This window comes from Nyctereutes procyonoides, unplaced genomic scaffold, assembly GCF_905146905.1.
Source record: "Nyctereutes procyonoides isolate TBG_1078 unplaced genomic scaffold, NYPRO_anot_genome, whole genome shotgun sequence".
NCBI lineage: Eukaryota > Metazoa > Chordata > Mammalia > Carnivora > Canidae > Nyctereutes > Nyctereutes procyonoides.
Genome location: NW_026575040.1, coordinates 19,415,209 through 19,435,724, shown reverse-complemented (window position 1 = coordinate 19,435,724; position 20,516 = coordinate 19,415,209). Strand labels below are relative to the sequence as shown.

At 40.3% G+C, this 20,516-nt stretch overlaps 1 protein-coding gene across 3 annotated transcripts in view; it reads right to left on the bottom strand.

Moving 5' to 3' along the window:
* Nucleotides 1-10,208: 10,208 nt before the first annotated feature.
* The window catches only part of NEDD4 (NEDD4 E3 ubiquitin protein ligase), a 124,330-nt gene continuing 114,022 nt past the window's right edge, over nt 10,209-20,516 (bottom strand). For 2 of the 3 annotated variants that reach the window (XM_055319859.1, XM_055319858.1), the window contains 8 exons: nt 20,308-20,403; nt 19,904-19,977; nt 19,567-19,627; nt 17,082-17,141; nt 16,892-16,999; nt 16,187-16,283; nt 13,719-13,791; nt 10,209-13,193 (listed from right to left, as the gene is read on the bottom strand). In XM_055319859.1, the coding sequence (XP_055175834.1) occupies nt 13,091-13,193; nt 13,719-13,791; nt 16,187-16,283; nt 16,892-16,999; nt 17,082-17,141; nt 19,567-19,627; nt 19,904-19,977; nt 20,308-20,403 (672 nt within the window). In that variant the 3' untranslated portion in view covers nt 10,209-13,090. The remainder of the gene's footprint in view (nt 13,194-13,718; nt 13,792-16,186; nt 16,284-16,891; nt 17,000-17,081; nt 17,142-19,566; nt 19,628-19,903; nt 19,978-20,307; nt 20,404-20,516) is intronic. The other variant, XM_055319861.1, reaches the window with a different exon arrangement.

Here is a 20,516-nt window from a genome sequence, read left to right as displayed (position 1 = left end):
TGCCTTTGGCCGGGGGCGTGATCCTGGAGTCCCGGGATCAAGTCCCGTGTCGGGCTCCCTGCATGGAGCCGGCTTCTCCCTCTGCCTGTGTCTCTGCCTCTCTCTCTCTCTATCATGAATAAATAAATAAAATCTTAAAAAAAAGAACTGCTTGGTATTCTATTTTATAGATGAACTACTGTAGCTTACTCAGTCCCTTATGAGTCTGTCATTTTTCTTTTTTTAAATTTTACTTAAATTCTCGTTAACATACAGGGTAATATTAGCTTCAGGATTAGAATTCAGCGATTCATCACATATAACACCCAGTGCTCATCACAACAAATGTCTTCCTTAATACCCATCCCCCATCTAGCCCTTCCCCCTGCCCACCTCCCTCCATCACCCCTGGGTTTATTCTCTATAGTTAAGAGCCACTTACATTTGCTTCCCTCTTTTTCCCCTCCCCCTCTGATCATGTTTTGTTTCTTGAATTCCACATGAATGAAATCGTATGGTATTTATCTTTCTCTGACTTATTTCGATTAGCTTGAGACACTCTAGCTCCATCCATATCACTGCAAATGGCAAGATTTCATTCTTTTTTTGGCTAAGTAATAACCTTGTCTCCTATGAATGAGCATTTAGATTTGTAATTACCAGCTACAGTGCACTGGATAACCTTGTGTGCTTCTATTTTCACGTTGCTGGAAGTATGCCTGCAGGATAGTTTCCTAGGCGTGGTTGTTGCTGGGTCACATTGCGTTTGCAGTTCTGGTAGGTATTGCCTAATTTTCTCTGCAGTTTACATTCCAACTAGCACCATGTGGGAGTGCCTGTCACCCCACAGCCTACGGAGTGTATTGTCATTCGTTGTTTTTGCCAGTATCATAGGTAAGAAGTGGTTTCTCAGTGTTGTTTAATTTGCATTTCTCTAGTTATGGGTGAATCTGAACTTTTTTTTTCATGTTTGAAAAATACCTTCTCCATTTTTCTATTGTCCTTTGTCCCTTATTTAGCATTTTTATTGAGATGTAATTCATACACCAGAAAATTCATTCCTTTCAAGTACACAATTCAATGAGTCTAATAGATCCACAGAATTCTGCAACCATCAACACAATCTAACTTTAGGACATTTTCATCACCCCTAAAACAAACCTTGTTTCTACTCACTATTTTTCCCCACTCCAGGCATCCTGTGTAGACTAAGCCAGCCAGGGACCCCCACACTTTTCACTACAGAGGATTTATAGTATATTCTTATCTCTGGTTTTTTTCAAGTGTTTTCTGGCTATTTTTGCATTTCTGTTTTCCCCACGTGAACTTTAAATATCAACTTGCCTAAAAAAGCTTTTTGGTATTGCATTCAATATTTAAATTAACTTAGGAAAAAGGACATCTTTATAATGTTGAGTCATCCCACAAGAACAGGAGGTGTCTATTTGTTCAAGAATGGTTTTGTCAGGAGTGTCAAACTTTATTTTAAAATTGCTTTTCAAGGGGCACCCTGGGTGGCTCAGTGGTTTAGCACCGCCTATGGCCCAGGGTGTGGTCCTGGAGTACTGGGATCGAGTCCCGCATCGGGCTCCCTGCATGGAGCCTGCTTCTCCCTCTGCCTGTGTCTCTGCCTCTCTCTCTCTCTCTCTCTGTGCCTCTCATGAATAAATAAAGAAAATCTTTAAAAAAAATAAAATTGCTTTTCAATTACTGGAGGGCCTGTACTGAGTTCTTAGGAATGTGAGAACATGCAAACAGCATAGGCCACCTTCTATGCAATGTCTTAAGTGCTAATATGATTCACATAGTAAGTAATGTTTTAAAAACCTGCAGCCTGATTGACCAATGCCTTTGATGAAATTTTATCAATGTCAGCTGTAAAGGGATGCTTTGGGCAGCCAGGAAATGCCAGAAATACAGGATTATTTTCTTTCTTGGATCTTCCTTTCAGGGCTCTGCAGGGAGCCAGATCTTTCCCACCTAAACCATAAAATTTCTTGAGAAAGATAAACAGTTTCTCTCTTGAGGAGGGGGAGGGCAAGACTGATATAACCAATGGAGTCAATGATCTGAGACACAAAATTTCAGAATAGCATGGGGGAGAAAAAGTAAATTTTGTAGCCAAGACAGCAAAGCCCTTTGCTTTGTCACTGGATGTACTGCAGAGAGTTTACAAATATACACCCCCTCCTTCTTACTCTCACACACACTCACAGAGTGCACAGAATGACTGAAAAGAATTGATCAAGACACAGAGACAATGTCTGAGGGACAGAACAAAGATCCTGGCACAGCCACCCTTGCTAGAGGACCTTTAGCAAGTCCCCTGTGTAAGTGAAGAGTGATGTTCTAAGCCAAAAGCACCTGGATACATTAGATTTCTAATTAGTCATGTTTAGTCAGAAAATTTTATCCATTGCTAATACTTGTTATCTTAAGAATATTATTCACTACCAGTACCAGGTTGAGAACCTAAAAAGGTTATAGGAAAAAATGCAAATCTGGTTAGTTCCTATTGCCCGTTAGTCCCTGGCACAGGGACAGCCAGACTGCATCTCATTTATCTACACCTGTTCTACCTGGAAGGGAGGAAGGGCCACTGATATTCCCGATGCGGCGGTTGCCTCCAAGCCTCACCTGCGGGTCAGGTTCAGTGAGATTCAGGTGAGCTCATCAGGCCTAGATACAAAATTCTGAAATTCTATCAAGCCTGGGTCAGAGGACCACCCAAAGAGGCTGACCTCACTTCTAGATCGAAGTCTGCTCCTAATTTACTCTGTGACCAAAGGCAACCCCTTGCTGTGTTTTGTTTTACCTTTTTGATCTGTCAAATGAAAATAATGACACCTGCCCTACCCACTTTCCTGGCATTGAATAAAGTGAGACAATAAATGAGAAACACATTAAAGACAATTAAAAGCTATCTAAATGTAAGGGACTCTCTAGAGTGGTTCAGTAAGCTCTGTGTTCCAGCTATTTCCAGTGTCCTATTTAGGAAGAGAGGGAACAATTAGCTTTCAATCATTTGTCATGGGTTAAAAAAATATCCTCTCATACAACCGTGGTCAGAACAGTGGCTGAGTCACTGTTCTGACCACGGTTGTATGTATGTTAGATCATTTTAAAAGGGCTGAGAAATCAGTGTTCCACCGGTTGAAGAGATTTCCAAGTCCCCGTAACCTGGCCAACAGACTTCGGGATGAGGCCATCCCCACACAGCTGGCAGGGAGGCAGAGAAGATGAAGAGGTTGAGTCAGAGGGAAAAAGTTATTGTCACTCTGGAAAAGATTCTGACACAACTCACAGAAGTTGTGTCTGGTATATTTAACTAGGGAACCAGTATAATTAAAGAAACCTCACATTTATGTCTGTCCCTCTTGGTGTATGCATGCTTGTTCTCTGAGTTCATGCCCACGAATAGTAAGCATCTTCTGAGGAACTCAGTGCTTGGGAGTCATTTTGCAGCACAGAGATTTGTGAAATACGTCTACACAGAAGCCTCAAGTGAAATCTCAGGCAGCTGAAACCATTGAATGGTCCACACTGCAACTAACACCACCACCATTGCTCACAACAGGAACTCTGCCCCGGCTTTTTCTCTGGGTCTGAAGTTGATTTCAGGGAAACAGAGCCCAGGAAAAATTGGCTAGACTGGGAATATGGGTCTTTTAGGACCACAGCGTCTCATCTCTTGCCACTAGAGGACGTGTCCCTCTTCCGCACCTCTGTCAGTGTTGGAATAGATCTTATTTCAGTCATTTACACGCTACTATGAACAGGAATTTTTTGTCCCTTGTGCTATAATTTCAGTCTTCTGAGTATGGAAGTGGAAGGTCTTATTTGCTTAATTAAGATTTTAGTCATCAGCAAATGCGGGTGGGGGGCAAGTCCCATCGCCCTTGAGACTCACCACTCCTTCTGGGGATCCCAGCCTCCAGAGGGAACCAGGTTTAGTCACTTAGGTATTTGAGGGTCATTTGGGGCACACAAGTAGAAAGAAGGGGCTTTCATGCTCCCTCCAGAGCTGGCGGAGTGAGTGGCCTGCTGGCCCGGGGGGAGTGGCCAAGGCTTCCTCAGAGAAGCTCTTGTGACAACAGACTCCCTTCTGTCCCTGTCTGGTAGCCAGCTCCCCACCTCCTCTGTGCTCATCTAGGCTCCTCGGCTGCCCCCTCCCAGCCTCCACTTCCTCTCTCCCAAGCCTTCCCTAAGGTCTCAGAACCCATTCTCACCTACCTCCTCAGGGCCTCCCAGCAGTTTTAGTTCCTCCACCCACTCATGCTTCCTTGTGGATTTCTAGAGCTTTCCTCATCAGCCCAGTTATCCACAGGTGCTTGGGCTGGAGGGCCATAGCTCTAGCTTGCAGTGCCTGGATGCTAAAGTGCAGAAGACTGAGCAGGGGGAGGCAGAGACAGGGTCTCAAGTGGGAGCGAGCAAACTGAGATCTGGCCTGGAACAGGGAAGATTGGGAGTGGGAGCCCCAGTCATCAACAGGGCATCAGGCTACAAGTGTATGCACACGTGTGCATGGGGGAGGGGGTGGGGCATGCAGGGGAGAAGAGCTGTTGGCAATATTTACGGGTCCTGGAATACCTAACACAGAAGGAAGAAAGATCTAAAAACTGGATTTTGGTGAGAAAAACGCTACCAATTATATTGATTCTAATCTTCCCCCAATCATCCAAATGGATTCATTTATTCTATTAATTACAAAGTATAATACAATTATTGGAAGTGGTATTTGGTAATATGGATCAGCTTTCCTAGTTTACTGCACATGTAATAGGGTCTCTTCACAGGCTCACAGTTATTTGCCGATGACCGCCAAATCTCTACCCACTTTCAGATCCGCAGCTGCTGACCAAAGGCTCCCTGTGGTATCACCATGTGCAAAGTCCATAGTTCTCCCAATTCTGTTCCAGGGGCAGCATGAGACCCATCCAGTTGCCCCAGTGTGGATGTGAGAGTAGGTGCAGCCTAGACTCCTGTCTGCCATTCTTGTCCCTCCCTGCACAACAACTCAGGCCGCTGCAACCTCCTGCCTCTCACCATACCCACAACTCAACCCTGGGTTCAAATGCTTCTATCTCTCTCCTGTGTCACTGGAATGTTCTCCTGACTAGCACCTGCCCCTAAGTCTTTTTACCCTTAGGTAGAGCAAGCTTTCTGGAGTTTATGCCAAATCATACACTGTTGGCTTGGAATGGGATTCCTTAGCATTGAATATAAGGCCTTTTACAATCAAACCCCTATTTCTTCAGTCCAGTATAATCTCTGCTATTTTACTCATTGGGAGTAATTCATAATTCTCTCTGTTGAGTCCCTTGTTTTATTTCACCCTTTCTTTTCATGGGCCACACGCACTGCTGAAAATTAGAGGGTTGGTTCCAGTTCAAAGCCTTTGGCTGGACTGAGCTCTCTCAGCCAGAAGTCCTCCATCTGTAGTCTATTACTCTCCTGGTCGCATTTTGTTATTCTCCTTGCACCAGAAAAAACAAACAGATGTCTCTCCCACAGTCTCTGCCTTCCCTTCAATGTCAAAGGAGTTCTTTCCCAGGTGACCCCCTGCGACCCCGTGGAGTTCCCTTGTCTGCTGTGGCCTTACGCTCCCAGTTGTCCAATCTTATAGCGACCCCCAACTTTCTGGCTGTTTCTTTCTGATAAACCACCCCCTTCTCTGTCCCTGTCTTGGTGGTGATCTTCCAAGATTTCAGATGTAGAACTTCACCCGGGATGCTGGTTTCCAGCGATTACCCTATATTTGCTTCTGCCCACAGCTTCCATGGCCTTCAATCTGGGTCACCATTGAGGACAGCCTCAGCTGTACAAAGCAGTCTTGGTGTGATGTGGAGATCTCGTCTCCTTCCTCATAATTCACTTTGGATTTCTCCCAAGACATCCCTAGCAAGCAAACAATCTAAGTGGAAACTGTGCTTAGAGTGTGAACACAGTTCCCCTTTCAACCAGACTGCCATCCTTAAGCTCCTAAATATAAAATTTGGAATGGCCACACAGCAACTGCCTAGAATATTGCTTTGTTTTCAGCATTTAGCTCTCCCGGAGGAACTTCTTCCAAGTCTCTGGAGTTGCCTGGAGAAAGCCAGCTGATTTAGCACATTTTCAGGTGAGTCATGTCTAACTGCTTCTCAATTCTCTTATATCATGTGGAAGCATGACCTTGGCCCATTGATTCCAGTGCTTCCTATACAGTGGGAGCAGCCACAGATGGCTATTTGAAATGTGGCCAGTCTGGACTGAGATATGCTATAAGCATAAAATATATATTGCGTTATAAAGACTTAGCCCCCCCCGAATGAAAAGTATTTCATTAGCAATTTGATATTGCTTGCATCCTGAAATGATAATATTCTCTATATATACATATAGGTTAAATAAAATATATTATTACAATTAAACCTACATATCTTTTTACTTTTTAAAACATGCTACTAGAAAATTTAAAATTACACATCATCTGCATTATATTTCTACTGGACAGCGCCAGACAAGGACTTGGCTCTGGGTGAGGTCTTAAATGTCATAATATACTTTCCAAAGGCTTGTAGTGCTGCATGTTCCCCTTTCCCCACCCAGGCGATGCTTAAATTAGTAATTAGAGGTCTCGATGATAAGTCCTGAATTCCAATTCACATTGTTCCCAGATGGCAAGGGGGCAAGTATATAAATTGAGTCTCTGGGCAACCATAGTTATTCAGAGTCCCAGTAGTGACTGAGTTCACAGAGCTTTCTTTCTTTGCTTCTCACACTTTTTTTTTTTTGAAGAAGTAGACAAGGATAAAAGATTATTGAATTCCTCCTAGCTTAAAATCACACATCAACATGCATTCACAAGCATTACACCATTACATTAAACAGCAATACTATGAAAGCAAACCCAGTTGGCTGCAATCCATTCATCCCTGAGAGGCTGGGCATCCCTTTGGAGAGCCAAACATAAGCTAGCTCATTGTCATCAAGTCTGGAAGAATATTTATGCTACAGTTGGGCTAAGGCCCAGTGACTGAGTATTAACATAGCCATTAATCTGGATTGTGTTTTCAAGTCTAGCATCAGTGAAAATCCTGTTTATTTAAACTGGGATTATCTTTAGCTCACTGTGCTCATCACTTCTCTTTAATTTGAGAGAATATGCTTGTGTTTCTTATTTATAAAATATGTGTGTTAAAAGAAAAGCAATCCTGAGGAAGGCATGGGGTTTGCCTTCATAATAATCATTATGTTTCATAGGATAATGTAAATCTGAACCTAAATGATGAATTGAGCATACTCATGGTTGGCTTCCCAAGGAGAAAACACTCTGCTCTGGAGTTGGGTGACTTCACTCCTTTTGGTTATCAGGGTGTCTGCAGACCCCCTTGCCCTCTCTCCAGAGACCAAAAGCCCCCTCAATGATCAGCATCTCTGGACTGTGAACAGCCTTCTTCCCTTCTCAGCTCCATGTTGATACCAATCTCATCATCCTGAACATGATTTTACTGAGAATACCATCCCTTCAAACAAAACGAGCAGCTATGATTTTTAAAATTTCTTTTTATATATTAAGAAAGCTCCTAAGAATGAGCTGAAACTAATTTCAACAATCTAAACTTGATGCCACTGAAAAAAAGGAAACCAATGGCTCACCTGAGAGCACTGTTTGTGAATTTCCAGCTGCTGAAGTTGAATCTTACTGGTTGATACTAGCATCAGTTTATCGATCTGGCATTTCATTGACAATGAATGGAAAACAACTACTATAAAAATTAGATAAATTTCAGTTATTCAAGCTGTATCTCCATAAGCCTTTGCTATTCTTTACCTCATATGGGAGGCAGAATTTTTAGCAATTGCCTCCAACTGTTAAGTGCCCTATCCCTGCAAGCTGTGAATGTCAGATCTCACTCCTTGATTGTGTTATGCCTATGGCACAGTCAGCCTTCCAAAGGGAAGATTGTCCAGGGGGGCTTAATTGATTCGGGTGAGCCTTGAAAAGTAGGGAACTTTCTCCACCTGGTGGCAGAAGGGGCCATCAGGGAGATTCTAAGCTTGAGGATTCCACACACCATTATTGGCTTGGTGATGGAGGTGGCATCTAAAAGTTAAGAGTGGCCTCCTGCTGACAGCCAGCAAGAAAATGGAGACCTTAGACCTACAGCCACAAGGAATGGAGTACTGTCAATGACCTGAGGGAAATGGAAGCATTTAAGAACCCGGCTGGCTGACACCTTCATTTTGGCCTTGTGAGATCCTCAGCAGAGAACCCTGCTGAAGCCTATGTGGACTTCTGTCCTACTGGATTGAGATAATGAATGGGTACTGATTTTAGCTGCTAAGTTTGTGATAATTTGTAGTGCAGCAAAAGGAAACTAATACAGCATGGAAATTTGTTTGTTGGATCCCATAGCTTTCCTGATTCTGTTGTGGTTCATAATCCACTGAGTTTACAAACTGTGTGGCCTCAGGTGAATTGCTTGTCCTTCTTGAGCCTAATAAAACCTGCCTCACTGAGTTTTTATGAAGATTAAATGGGATCCTCGTAAAGTGTTTACTGCAGACCTTGGTGCTCAGCAGGATCTCAATCAAGCTCCCTCTCCGCATGTGTGTTTATATAGTTCCCAATGTCCCACTCAATAGAGAGCTCCCTGCATATTCTTGCACAGTGCCAGGGACACTGGAGGTGCTCAGAACATGTGGGCTGGGTTGTATACATAAACAATATTCATCAGATCATAGTCATCAAATATCTGTTTTGCACATGTTAAAAAGATGTGTATTAGTCTGACCTCAAGCTGTCCAAAAGTTTGTAGGAGAGAATTATGCAAACAAAACATTGGAATACAGTGCCATTCATGCTAGTATATCAAATGCTGAGGCCACAGCACCTTTCCATTGGTCCTAAAGCAGTAATTCTCAAGTGGTCATGACAGGTGAAAGCATGCCCGGCAAGCAGGCGCTGAGAAGGCTGCAGCAGTTAGAGGCTGGGAGGCCTGGTTTGGGTGGAGCACAGGGTGCCATAGTGGGCTCTGAGGGAAGGTGGAACTCTTACAGTAAGCTGAGGACACCGCATTTCATGCCAACAGATTGGGCTTCAAGCTTCCAGTCCTGGGGAACTTTCAGAGGTTCTTTGGCAGAATGACCAGATCAGATTTATGGACTAGAAACGAAACAGTGGTGTGGGATGGAGGGCCTGCTTTGGATATATTGCAGATGAAGAGACTGGAAGAACCAAACAGGCAGCTAATTTAGTGTTAATCTAACTTTCAAGAAAAAAACCCACAAATCTACTGGAGCCCTTTATTTGTAGTGAGGCCCCAAGAGTCTAACATTTAGCTTAATATCCTTTATAAGAGGAATGTGTCTGCCCTTGATGTGCTCAAAGCAAATGCCTTCCTGTACAAGGAGGCATGATGTGGGTTCATTTCTGCAGAGCTGGTTAGCCCTCAAGGGGCGGAAGTAGAGAGGTAAGTGGCCCGACTCCCAAGGATTAAAAGCTATGGTCTGGATTTTAGCACAAAGAGGGAACGGGAACGGAACCTTCCCAGGGCTGGCTTGAATTGGTTTAGGATTCCCTTCTAACTGGGAAACTTCCAGGTGTCTAGAAGAAAGAAAAAATACATATTTCTGAATTAATACTTGGAACACCTGCTTTCATAGAAACAAGTTTGTAAAAAATGGTTTGGTTACAAAGCTGGCTTCTAGACTGAGCAACGGCTTGTCTGAAATCCAGTCCACTTGTAACTTTGTTATTATATTATCTTCAGGATCTTTTACTAACAACCAGACTTTTAGAATATGACCTATTTGTAAAGCAGAGATGATCTGTGATTATGAATTTAATAATCATGCCAATTCATCAGATACAAATTCAAGATGGTATGAGAATTCCTTATGTGGCTGCAAAGGACCAGACCAGAGTTACCCAGAATACCTGCTTGGAAACATTTCTATTTAAAAAATGAATAATGGTGGGGCACTTGGTGGCATAGTTAAGTGATTGACTCTTGGTTTTGGCTCAAGTCATGATCTTGGGTTTGTGAGATTGAGCCCCGCATCTTGCTCCATGCAGAGCCTGCTTCAGACTCTCTTTCCCTCTCTCTGCCCCTCCCTGGCCTCATGTGGCTCTCTTCCCAAAATAAATAAATACATCTTAAAAAAAGAGAAAATTTAAAAAAAACAAACCACAGTTTTTGTTTTTATTAGAATAGAACTTTATTTGTGGCATCAAGATTTTTAAACATTATTTTATACTTTAAAGTATGCAATAAATTTGATACATTAATCTTGATATATATTTACCATACAAGAAGATTTTTTAAAACAATGTCAAATGGCTTATAATCAAAACAAATTGTGTTAAACTTGGTAATTCTGTAGGATCATTTCAGCATTATAAATAAAAAAATGAAAACATTCCATTTAAATTTGAGTTAGGGTGAAATGTGTTTGTTTTCCAATTTTATGTCTATGTTAAAGTTTGCTTGATTACAGAGAAAATATAGGTTAAAATTAAGTGCTTATAATTTCTAGAAAAATAGAACATCCTTGCTTTATGAAGATGACCCAATTCACTCTCTACCTGTAGAGTGCATTTGGGACACTTTTCTACCTGGGATGAGAGGCTGTGTGGCTTGATACAGGTACCCTGCAGACCATCAGCCACAACTGGAGATGAAGGGGATGATGGTCTGTTGCTGGGAGCTGGTGGCAGTGTCTGGTTTCATTAATATCTTGTTTTATATGAGTCACAGAACCATCCAAGTGAGTATCAGTCAGATGAAAAGCAAGTTTTATATTTTCTCAAACTCTGATCTGCTATATTTCACAGAAATGATAAACAATTATATGGCAAAATCCTGTGTGAACAAAAATAGTTTTCACATTAAGTTCTCTACAATGAGGACATTTCAAAATGCATTGGCCCATATTAATATTACTTTGCTGATGTGGAGAAAATGAATTCTGATGGCATATATAAACACACACATACATATATAGTCAACATCAGAGATGTTCCTACTTCTTTGTTAGCAGATATTTTATTTTTAAAGGAAGAGATTCTTCTTTGGGAGTGTAGCTAGTGTGCATACCTGATTTGATAAAATCTGATGGTCAACACAAAGCACAAAGCATCTTCTGGTCAACACAAAGCACAAAGCAGCTCTCTGAAACTTACAACAATCTTCCCTGACAATGAGAGTGGGTATGATTGTTCTTTGACTGATGAAAGAACAGGAGCCCAGAGAGGTTAAGTAAGTTGCTTCAGTTTAAACAGTTGGTAAGTGATAAAACTAGTACTCTATCCGGTGGTCTTGCCTGAATGCTAGTTAACACAGGTGAAAATAAAACACAGAGTGCACCAATCTGTGAATGACCTTCCCCAAGCCGTGCTGCAGAGGTGGTGTGTGGAAAGCAGTTTTGCTACTTTGTCACACTGGAGATCCTTACCAGTGCGATAAGTACCCATAGTGTCATACCCCACAAACTTAAACCAGTAATCAGAAGCACTTTTTACAACTCTCCGAGTGCTTGCTTCAGCAGCACATATACTAAAATTACAACTCTCTGAGTATACATATGTATTTAAGAAGATTTATAACATATATTTACAATTACTCCTCAATCACCAAGATGCCATATTAGAAACAGGTTTAACTTTTTGCAAGAGCGTTTTCTTGTAATCATTCTAATATATGTATGAAACATATAAATACAAGTCTTGGCACACTTCATCTTCACAGGTGTACAGAACACATTCCCTTTTGCCTCCTTCTGCTCACTGCTACTTTTGACTGTTTACAAACTCATTTACATATCTGTAACTTCCTTGAGGTGAGGACTGAGCTAGATTTCTTTGAAGCTGACAGCTCTCACCCCCAGGGCCTTGCACAGGGCTAGGCACACAGCAGGCATTCAGTACACATTTGTTGAATGCATGCACATGATTTCTACATACTTCAATTTGGTTAAAGTAGGATTCTACTTGTTGCATTTTTCCCAAAGAATTTTGGATTTATAGTAAAACATCATTTTCATAGTAAACAGTATTTTAAAAAAGCATAAGAAATGTGGGTAATAGGCTTAATACAAATTACTCATTACAACTGTTCTTTGGTTATGCTTAACAAATTATTTGGTTTTTTGACTAAAGAGAGATACTAAAAATATAAAAATGCAACTACAGAAATTAGCTTAATCTGTAAACATAATAAACTCTGTAAACATATATTTACTACATAATTGTGCAAGTATAAAGAATGACTAGTAAAAGCAGGTACTATACATTTAACTTAGTTCTTCAAGGCATATTTAGAAATACTGCTCTGTGAAGCTTTAGTGTAGTGTCTGAAGAAGGAATTCTTTTGCTTTAAACACGGAGGAGTAATGATTATGCCAGTGAACCATAAAGATATACAGGCAAAGGCAAAGGTGTTAATACTCTTCACACTGCGAATCTTAATTCGCTTCACACATCTTACAAACCACCTTGTTCAGTAATGCTACATATTAACAAAAGCCAAATACTTTTAAAATTAAGAAGTAAACAATTTTTTTTTTGCAAGGGAGTCAGTGGACGAAAAAGAAAGGTAATACATTTTCCAAGGTTTTTCCAAAAATCTGGGCAGTAAGGTGCAAGAGGCAGGTCTACAAAACAATAAATAGCTGTAGGCAGCATGAAATACATTGTAGTTTAATCAATATTAAGGTATTCTTTTCCAAATTTCAGTTTTCCTTCTCAAAAAGCATCCAACTTTTCACACAAGACATTTATCACAAATATTTCACAGTTATAATTTCAGTAGTTTAAGAAAGAACTGCCTGGCAAATACTGTAAAAGAGGTAAATGTTAAGGACAAAACTATTTCAGGCACAAGGGACTTAAATCCTAGAGTGGGAACTCTAAAGATAGAAACATCTGTGTGAATGCAACGTATTATTTAAAAGTGAATGAAATAACAGTAAGGTTGTCATACTGCTTCTAATACTTTTATCGGGTTTGTCTCCACTATCTGGGAAGAAACAAAGGCCAAGTTGTAGTAGTTCCCTGGAAAATTTTAAGTCAAGATTTTGCTTAGACAAAAGTGGCAGTGAAACACTCTAGGTTGTTACATGGAATCTAATCAACGCCATCAAAGCCTTGAGTGTTCTCAATTGCCATCTGCAGTTTATCCCATAATTCTTCAAATGATTCATAGGGTGGCAAGTCCAAGCGATTAAAGCTGAAAGAACAGAGAGGACCTGGTTACGACAGACATTGACAAAGCAAGTGCCATGGTGGCCAATGATAATGCTATTCGTGATGTGTTCAACAATACTAGAAGGCATTTTATCACCAAGGAAGAAGGAAGATACAGTACTGGGCTCTAGGCATGGACTCATCCCATGACATCTTGGTGCTGTCCTCTCTCACTCCCACTTTGACCTCCAAATGTCTGGGTTCCTCTGTTATTTTAACCTCCCAAAGGGTATGTTCTAGCTTCTCTTGGGATGACCCATCATTCATGTGATGGTGGGCCACACATGGTCCATGGGTGAGATGGGCCTCTCCACTGTTCAGTTTCCTGGTCTCCAAGCCCAGGCCTGCCAGGCAAAGACATACCTGATCTGCATTGTTTCTGCCTTCTTCTCCCCCCTCCTACATAGCTGCCACTGACACAGAGCAGGCTAGACCTTCTGTACCCAGACTGTTAGAGGAGCTTCACTCTCTGAAAATGTGTTCTCTAAGGGTCGAAAAAACTGCTTACCATGTATGGGCTCTTGGCAGCTTTTCCGGGGTACCCCACTGTTCAACTGTAAATGACTGTGGTCCATTTGAGCCTGCAAAGAAAAGAGTTGCTTTGGTCTCATTTATTCTTTATGGGAATCCCTAAAATTTCACAACTCATTTATTCCAGTGTAGAACTTAAACATACTAATCTATGAACATACTACTAATAGTGAACATACCACTAATGAACATACATACTAATATTAAACCTACTAATCTAGTTTCTTTAAACTCAAGAGAAAAGAAGGCTGTGGTGTCCTTGATGGCTTCATTTTCCAGCCACGTGATGAAGCTTCCTTCCTAGCAACTCATCCATGGTCACCATATCACTGGGCCTCTAGGGTACCAGAGCTCTAGGACTTTTGCTGTGTGCTAGCCCTGTGTCTCCACATGACCATCTCCTTCACAGGTACACAGAGAAAATAAATATTTTCTTTTTTTTTCAGTCCTGCTGAAAATAGCTTTAATTTTTTCTGATTATTTAGTCTCAGTGCAAGAAAATTGAGGCAATAGGGAAAAATATAATAAAGGGAATAAAAATCACCTCAAAGTCCACTCTCAAATCTGAGTAAACCTTCTATCATGGATCGTTGTGTGTGTGTATAAATGGAAGTTTGTGTGCAGGTAAGCATGTGATCCATGCTGCATTTTTCTTTTATTATGGACACTTTCAGAAACTTTCTTTTCTTTTTTTCAGAAACTTTTTTCTTTGAAGTCTGCACTTAGCTCTTCCTTCCCTCCAGTCTCAACATCCTCCAATCACTCAGGTAATCAGTGCTGACAACCCAATGCAGAACCTTCTATACTTTTCCCCATGTCTTATAGTCATACCTAATTATGTGTGTGAGTATAACTGCCAGAAGCAGCACTAAATATACTGGATATTCTTGATATTAGTTTTCTCAAAAAGCATTGTTTTTCACACATCACACATCATAATTACGTTCAGTTAAAATTTCAGTACTCTTGTCATTGTTTTCCATAACATGGGATCATACATATTTCCCTGCCTCTTGATTCTCTCACCTAAATAATCCATTGTGAACACTCCCTTTAAGTCAACCAAGACAAACCTTACACCCCTTTTATTGAATAGATAATACTGTATTATAATATTAACAGCTTGAAGTGACTTCTTTTTGAGAATGCATAAGAATTTGAATTATATTCTAATACTACCAAGTCTGGCCCCATGTATGGGATATTTCCCTCAAATTCCAAACAATTCATGAAACTAATGGATGGCTGTAGGCCCGGACTGCATAAAACGGGGACGTGGAGCTAGACATGGAAAGGGGTGTTCAGCCTGCCTTGATCTTTCCCTACTCTAACTGGCTAAAACATGGAAGAAGAAAAAGGAGAGGAAGTCACAGGAAACCACTGAAAAGACAAATGCAAAGAAATCCAGTTGGCACATTTATTAGGGCACAGCTCTTATCTCATTCTTCTCACTGAGCATGGTGACTCTAGGTGAGGAAGCAACAACTGCTTGACAGGTGCTGCAAACAGATACACATGGAACTTAAGGAGATCGGGTTTGCCAAGGAGATGGACGGAGCTGGTGATCCCATCAGACAGAAGCAGCTTTCTCTTTGCATGAAAAATTCAGCTCAGCAACTACTGAGGCTGCAGTTCTGACTTGTAGTTTCCAGAACAATTCTAAACTTCGCTGTTGCTCTGAGCAGGGCTCCAACCTGAGCTACACCTTCCCTGAAAGATGTATTCCTCTTAGTATCTTTAAAAGCAAGTAAATGTCATTCCAATAAATAGCTGATTTGAGAAAAGTTGATCCATATCAGAAACAGCAGGTTTGTTTGTTTTTTTCAAAACACACCTCTAAATATATCCACTAGAAAACAGTTTGGTAGGATATGCAGAATTTCACTTTATAGAAAGCTCCATTAATAGTAACTATTCTGAATATTGAAAGATATGTACAGTCTTGTCCCTAGTCCTGCACATACACACACACACACACACACACATACACACACACACACACACATTCCATGATCAAATAAGTTTTGAAACCCCTTTTTTTCATAGTAAAGGTTCTGAATGTATTTTCCTCAAATGTATTCTACTATAGAACTCTGTTTCCTGCTGAATACTTACTAACATTCTGTGGGATGTTACATGTTGCCCTAAACCATCACCCCACAGACAATGCTCTTTCTGTGATGGAATATGTAGCAGGAATCAAATTTAAAATTCAAGAATGGAAAGTAACTCGAGGCATTTCATGTTTTATCCTTTGGTATCTGATTAGAAGGTGTAAATATATTCTGGCCTGCTTCAGTGTATCTCAGTAAATCATTTAAAACCCTTAATTCTTTTTTATTAAGCCCAGTGTTTGTATAAATGAAAGAAGCTTGACAACTAATCAGCAATAAAAAAAACAAGTGGCATCACTCAATTTTTTAATGATCTGCAGCAAATCCTTACCATAGAGTTCAGCAAATCCATTCATAGGCACTCGAGATGTGCCAGTGACAAACTGAAGTAATCTTATTCTTTTTTCTGAATCCATCATTAGAACAGCCTGAATAAGAGAAAAACAGCATTTAGGTACATCCCTAGGAAAAAAAGTAACAGAACTATCTTGAAAAATATGTTATTAGAATTTAATTATGGTATTAATGATCCATTATTAAATTTACATATATCTGTTAGTTACATTTGTGTTTCTGGGTGGCTTACAGAATTCCTAAAAACACAGAGTAACTCTGGGATGAGATCACAGCCTAATAAAGTGACAAAAATATATTTTTGGATGTAACTCGTGGCTTTTTAAAAATTATATTTACTGATATTATTAACACACACATTTCTCAATTAGATGGAAAATAACATTTAAAGCAGCCATGCAGGAGGCCCAGAGAATGCACTGCAGGTGATTACAAGTTCTCTTGGACAGTTCTACTGCTGGTAAGGAACCAAGAGCCCACCAAGGCTGTTCCCATGACTTCCTACATTCTGAACACTGACTTATCACTTATCTATAAATATGCATGGAGGTTGCAACCATATCCGGAAGGTAGATGTATACAGTACATTACATTGTGTCTTATCTCTATGTGATCCATTAGTATAGTTAATATGACTGAATCTATTGAAAAGTAATTTACGGAAACAGAAGCTTTCAATTACCTTCCAGAACCACTGTATGACTTGATGATTCACACTGTAGCCATTCTTATATTTTGTGTGTTCTCTCCAGTCATTCACATCGACATCTCCCAATCCACACATAAGAAGCTACGTGATAAGAAATGTCAAACTACAGACAAGATAAATAATGGACACAAAAATCCTGTTTGAAAATAAGAGTATTTCTTACCTCTAGTTCATTTTCATCGAAAATTTTGATAAGATCCTGTGGTATTAGTTCAAAAAATCCCTAGGAGAAGGAATGTATTTTAAAAATTGGTTAGCAGATTCCATTGACAGCCCTCTACTTTAGCTCCTGGGTTGTTCTGGAGAAATCCCACATGCACATAGGTTCCTACCACCACCTAGTCTTGGGTTCTTAAGTTAACTGAGATTCCAGTATTGGCAAGAAAATGTACATGTCCATAATCTCTTCTTTCTCACTGATTCCTCACAATGGCTATTTTGAAACCTCTCCACACTTCCCAAGGCACTTCCTCCTCCTCCATGTTACCCCTTCTTTACAGCAGATAACTTTTATTTGAGAGAGAAAACAGAGGCGATTATGGAATTCCCTCAACCTTCTGCACGCATCTCCATGTACCAACTGCCACTGACATCATTGTGGTCTCCCTTCCCACTGTCAGAGACAGGTGCTATCTCCTCTCTGTGCCTCATCTGCTTCCCCAAAGGGCTCCTCTCACTAAATCTCCTTCTCTTTATTAGCTCACTACATGCATTTATACTTGTTTAAGCTTATCTACCTTAAAAATAACAAAAAAGGGGTTCTTGGTTGGCTCAGTGGTTGAGCATCTGCCTTCGGCCCATGTGATTCTGGGGTCCTGGGATCAAGTCCCATATCAGGCTATCCACAGGGAGCCTGCTTCTCCCTCTACCTATGTCTCTGCCTCTCTCTGTCTCTCTCTCATGAATAAATAAATAATTTAAAAACAACAACAAAAAAAGCAAAACCATCTTTCTTCTCTTTACCGCCAAGTTATTATACCTTACTGAAGCCACCTGCCCCTCTGCAGCTCTGACTCCACCCGCTGCCATCTGCCCTCTGTGCCCCTGCTTCCCTCAGGCTGTCCTGGGAAAAGTCAGAGACAGCTCTGTGCCTAACTCTGATAAACACTTCCTAGTTCTGTATCTTTTTTTACTTCTTTGCACTAGGATATTGTTGAAAACACCTTCGTTGTTGAAACTTTGTCTGCTGTGGATGATTTCTCTTTCATCTCTGTCTGCATTTGCTAATTTCCTTTGAAGTCTCCTTTTCTACCCACTGGTTCCTTCCATATTGCTGTTCCCACATCTCTATGGTGGCCATCCTCTTTCATTGTTCGTACCATTCTTTCCAATTTCCCATCTCACATAGTCCCCAGCTCCAGGACACAAAGGCAGATGATCCCCAAATTCATGCTGCCCTCCCCAGACCTCTATCCTTTAAAGCATCCTGAGCTACAGCTCTCCCTCATGAATCCCACTCAGATACACACACAGCTGTCTTCCCACCACTACCACCTTAGTTCCTGCCCTTACCTTTGCTCACCTGGATCACTGGAGTACCTTCTCCCTCACCCCTGCTGCTAGCCTTGTCCAGCTCTAACTCACTACATGCCACTTCCAGAATGATCTGACTAAAATGTAAGTTGAATCCTGGTGTTTTATCATAGAACAGCCTTTGATACCACCTTCCTTCCCCTCACTGGATTTTCACAAAAGAGTCAAATCCCACCTTTGTTTCCAGGTTAGCAAACAGGCCCTTCATAACCCAGTTCTGGTCAGCTCTCCAGCTCAGTTTTACCTCCTGCATCATCTTATGAACTGCTGGCATTTTCTCCAACATGTACACAGTCTTATGGACAGACTTCACACAGACCACTCATTCTGCTTGGAATTGCATGTAGCGGGCCAAACGCCCTAGGCCTTCCCTGTCCCTCCCTGCACCTTTCCTGCCCTGGTTTCCACCTCTCCACTGTGCTTACCAAGCACAGGCCTCTGTCCACCTCTTCAGATTCTCTGCCCCCTGTAACAGGACCTATGTCTTTCTGCCTTGTGCAGTACCAGATACAGAGTGAGTGCTGAATACTGGATAAATAAAAAAGTACATGATAAATATCTAACAGAAGGTTTTAAGTTGGTTTAAGACACAAGAGTGCACTGGCAACAGCCTAAATGTTCACTAACTGGGGAAGTTTAAAACCTTATGGATTTATGAGTAAACTGCAGCCACAAGGAAAAATAGTTGCGCATCTTGACACATAAAGATTTCCAATAAATATTTGATAAGACAAGAAAGCAAGTCACAAACTAACATGTATAGTGTGATCCCATGTGGGAAAATAAATGGCCTATTCCACTCTCCCTATAGCACCCTTGATCCTTGTTCATCTAATGTAACTTAAGATGGAGGAGGAAGAGGAGACATGACTGGGAAAAGATGAGAAGGATCCATGACCAGTGTGAAGGAGGATTGTCAATGTCAACTGAATGGGCTTCTTGAATGAGTTTTAACAGTGAACACCTATTCATTTAAATATTTTTTACTATAAAAATTAAAAGTTGTTTTTAAAAAGCAAGTCATCCATTAATTATCACATGTGATGACTCCAATACTTGAAACTCAAGAATTATACTTTGAAATTACAGAAGAACAAACAAAAGTAAATGAATACCTCTTTAAAAGCAGCCATTTGCTTCTGGATTCGGTTTACAAATCGCCACTGTATTACAAGACTAAAAAGAAACAAAATATTTCATCTTTTTCATATGAATGAAGAAAAAAAATTTAAAGTATATTTACTCCAGTTGGAAACAAAAAATAAAGACTAGGTAAGCCCAAAAGTGAATATGAATGGGTAATACAGCATTTTTACAGAAAGAGAATAAAGAACATTGAGACACTGGCTATGAAGGAAGAAGGTACAAAGAGTCTCCCAGAAAGAACTACAAAATTATTTCCAGTAAAGTATATACTAAACATAATAAAATACATACTAACAAAATACTTACTAAATATATTCCTTTTTGTTCTTATTGGTGACAACTATTTCTGATCCACCAATTTTCAATTCATGTTGATGTGTCTAAAATTAAGCATGATATCTTGATATGTTATTTTAGTGAAAAAAAATAAAATATACATATTATAGTTATACCAGAAACCCAGTATTTTAAATTAAATCCATTCACAAGCTAAGAAAACTTAAAATATTAGTTTTACTAAAATAAACATGGAATGAGTCAAATGTCAAAGAAAGCAAAAATTCTTGCTGAGACAGCTTTTGTTACTGGAAAATAAATTTTAAAATAGAGCACAGAAATGTGTCGAGGATATGTATTATTTAGCTTCTAGACTTGTTATAACATTTGTTTCACAATTTATGTACCATTTCAATTAATCAAAATTTACAAACCTGTCCAAAAAGTTCTTCATCTATGACAAACCTGAGGTCCAATTCTGTTGGATCATTTTCAAGAATCCATCTTAGTGAATTGTAATATTCACCATCCTAAATGGGGAAATTGCATATTTAAAATTTGTATAAAAAAGGACACCTGAACCTGCAAATAAAGTATGCTGAGAATCTGAATACGTGGACAAAAGATGAAAAGTAGTAGGACA